We start from the raw sequence: 3,569 nt of genomic DNA, 5'->3' as shown, positions 1-3,569 counted from the left end.
TCCTCCTCCTCCTCCTTCGCCGCCTCCTGCTCCTCCGCCTTCTTTTGAATTTTTGCCGATTTCTGTAAGCGTCCATTTTTGAATAGGTTTGGAAACCACCGAGGGGTACGATTCCACATAATTCATCCGACGGAAACGTGGCGATGGCACCTGATTCGGGGCGCAGTGTGGGGGGGGGGGGTGAGGATTTGGTTCTGAAGAAGGTGGGGCAGTACCGAGGGGGATGGGGGAGGGTCACCGTTTGGGCGAGCGAAGGCTGTGGCGCCCACGGCGGCACCCTTGTACGAGGCTGTGAGGGGAGCGGCGGCCAGAGGGGGGGCGACGGCGACCCAGGCGAGCCGCGCGCGCGCGCGACTGAAGGAAGCGCGGGCGGCGGGAAAAAGGAGAACGGCGGCGGCGGCGAGGCGCAAAACGGGGGCGGCGGAAGTGGGGGCGACCGCGGCGGCGGAATGAATGGCGGCGCGCGCACGGACGGCGACGAAATCGACGGCGGGGAGGGGCGGGGCTGCATGGCGGCGGCGGACGCGCGCACATTTGTCGTGCTTGCGCATTGGCACCCGACGTCCTCTGCGTGCGCGCGGGAACGGCAGGGGTCATTTCGCGCGCACCGGGCGGCGCCGTGCTCGCAGGTCGCAGCAGCCGGGATCGCGGCAGAGTATGGTGGAGAGCTCTACCCGCGCACCTGCCCAGCGATGAGGTCGACGCCGCTCCTGGCAGGCGAGGCAGGGATCTCGGCGACGTTGGAGAGCGGGCGCACGATGTCGTGGGCGACGCCCGTCCGCAGCCACGTCGTGGTGACGACGATGGCGAGGAGCATCACGGTGGAGAGGAGCGTCCCGGCGCTGCTTGGGCTCGCTCGAGTTTCCGGTATAGGCATGGGCATGGGCACGGCATGGGTTTTTTTGTTGTATCAGGGCTTGAAGGTGGACCTCCAAGATTTTTTTTTTATTGTTGCATGCTCGGCGCGGCGTCGAGGTCGAGACGCCCAAGGTGGTCGCGCACTTCGCTCGCTGGGGCATGGAGATCCACGTCGGCAAGGACGGCTCCAACGGCGAGCCTCGCAAGGACTCGAAGTCGGAGGTGCTCTTCTGCGCGGCGGCGCCGACCTCGTACAACGACCCCGCCACCTACGATGGCGCCGACCTGTCCGACATCAAGCTGCCCGGCGGCTGCTTCATGCCGGTCGTGGACCGCTTCAAATATCTTGGGAGCTACCTCAACCGCGACTGCAGCGACAGGCTCGACGTCGACAGCCGGATCGAGTCAGCGGGCCGAGCTTTTGGCGCTCTTCGGAAGTGCCTTTTCAGCTCGAGGGATGTCTCGTTTGCCGCCAAGCGCGCGGTCTACACCTCGCTCATCCTCTCCATCCTGCTCTACGGGTGCGAGTGCTGGGCGCTCACCGAGCGCCTCCTCCACCGTCTCCGCGTCTTCCACGCACAGTGCGTGCGTGCAATGTGTCGTGTCACTCGCAAGCACGTGTGGGAGCACCACATCACGACTGGCGAGCTCTGCGCCAGGCTAGGTCTCGACTTCATCGACTACTACATCGACCGACGCCGGCTGGGCTGGCTCGGGCATGTCAGCAGGATGGATTTCGAGCGCCTACCTCGTCGCATGCTCTCATCGTGGGTGCCTCACGGCCGGCCGATCGGGTGCCCCAACGTGACGTTTGGGCGCAGCATCCGCACCGCGCTCGACAAGTTCCACATCGACCGCTCGAGGTGGCCCGAGCTCGCCGCCGATCGCTCGGCCTGGCGCCAGACGCTGGAGAACAAGCGCCCGCCCGACGCCTTCTTTGCCATGCCGGCGAGGGCCAGGCCCCCCTCCCCGCGCATTGCGCGCACTAAACCAGTGCGCGCATGCGCGGCGAGAACCAATGCAGCGATGGACATCTCGCTGCAGGCGCTCGCGGGGCCGTGAGTGGGGGTCCCCACTGCTGCCCCTCTGACTATTCTTTTGTCTGTGGTGATGCCTTTCCCTGAGAACGCACACAACGCCTCGTGTGTAATGCCATGTGTTCCACGAGTGCGTGTGCCCCGTCGTCCATGCTAGGACGTGTGTAACACTGACTGACTGTTGCATGCAGGGAATGCACGAGCCGAGCCGCCAGCCATACAGCCACAGGGCCGGCGCGACACCGATGGGGTCGTTTTGGGGGCATGGTGCCACGCATGGGCTGGTTTGTGAGTTGTTTGGTCGGCGGCCGACTACAGTGCTTCCCTCTCACCGGGCCCACCACGCAGACGCTGGACCCACGACGCCGCCGCCGGAGTCTTCCCCAGAGTCGGTCGCCGACTCCGCCGCCGCTGACGCCGCGCCCGTCACCTTCGGCGCGACCGGCTTTGGCATGCCTCCACCTGCTCCGGGGCGTGCCGCCGCCTCCTCTTTTCTCATCGCCTCCTGCTGCTGCGCCGCCATCGCCTCCTGCTGCTGCGCCGCCATCGCCTCCTGCTGCTGCGCCGCCATCGCCTCCTGCTGCTGCGCCGCCATCGCCTCCGCCTCGGCCACGCTAGACGCGAACCTCACCTCGAGCGGCGCGACCGGGACGCCGTCCTCCGGCAGCCGCACCTATTCAAGGCGACGCGTAGCTTAGAGGCAAGGGCCAGCTTGCCTCACCCCGCCGGGCCGGGGCGGCGCCGAGAAGCCGGCGCGGCCGTCGCTCTCGGGCTGGTCGGGGTCAAAGCCGGCGAGCGTTGCGCCTGCGTCTGCGTCCTCTCGCATCGCACGCGAAAGCCTTGCCCCCTCCAGCGACTCTAGCGCCTGCACCTTGCGCGCCACGGAGACCTCCGAGTCGGCCGGCGCGGCCCAGAGCTGGAGCGGCCTGCTCAACCGGTGCATCTGCTCCAGCTCCGGATGGAGGAGCCGCGCGTGCTCCAAGATAGCGCGCTTCTGCAAGAGCACGGCCGACGCCGCGTCGCACCGCCCGGCGGCGCCCACCGCCTTGCCCGCAAAGAAGAAGCGCGAGCCGCCGTCTGCCCGCACGTACACATCGCGGCTGCACTCCCTGCGGGGGCGGTGGAGGCACTCCCTGAGGAGAGAGACACGCGCGGTTGGGGCTGAGGTACGGAGGGACCTCTGCGGGTCGAGCCGCCACAGATCCTGGTGAGCTCGCATCGCGACCAGCATGGCCTTTTTGAGGTCAAACGCGGCGGGCTTGGCGGGCTTGCGCTTCCCGGCGGCGGCCTTGCGCTTGGCGGCCTTGGCCACGACGGCGGACGCACGCGCGGACGCAGGCAAAAGTCCGGCGAAGGGAGCGGCGTGTGGCACGAAGGCGGGCACGAAGGCGGGATCGAAGGCGGGCACGAAGGCGGGTAGCAACGCGACAAAGGCCATATACTGTCCCGTTTTGCTGTTCACAGCTAGGGACGGCCTCTGCGGCAAAGTCAGATCACCCCACCTACCTCCACCTCCCACCTACCACACCAAACCTTCGGCTCCCGCTCAGAGGCTCGCCGCGCCCGTGCGGCGCGCCGAGGCGGCGCCGAGGTCGGCGCCTTGCACCCGGTCCGCGGCCGGCACCGGCTCGCCCCACAACTGACCGCCCTGCGGCCCCTGCGCAGGCGTACCAC

At 67.9% G+C, this 3,569-nt stretch overlaps 1 protein-coding gene across 1 annotated transcript; it reads right to left on the bottom strand.

The window, feature by feature from the left end:
• Nucleotides 1-2,185: 2,185 nt before the first annotated feature.
• Nucleotides 2,186-3,333, bottom strand: EMIHUDRAFT_471283 (hypothetical protein; the record flags this gene model as incomplete). The annotated part of the gene is made up of 3 exons (XM_005757001.1): nucleotides 2,186-2,568; nucleotides 2,617-3,004; nucleotides 3,074-3,333. 3 exons carry the CDS (start codon nucleotides 3,331-3,333, stop codon nucleotides 2,224-2,226), a joined length of 993 nt encoding a protein of 330 aa, XP_005757058.1. The 3' UTR covers nucleotides 2,186-2,223.
• Between the last annotated feature and the right edge of the window lie 236 nt (nucleotides 3,334-3,569).

The sequence above is a fragment of the Emiliania huxleyi genome (genome assembly GCF_000372725.1).
Source record: "Emiliania huxleyi CCMP1516 unplaced genomic scaffold EMIHUscaffold_931, whole genome shotgun sequence".
NCBI lineage: Eukaryota > Haptophyta > Isochrysidales > Noelaerhabdaceae > Emiliania > Emiliania huxleyi.
This window is presented reverse-complemented; position numbering and strand designations above follow the sequence as displayed.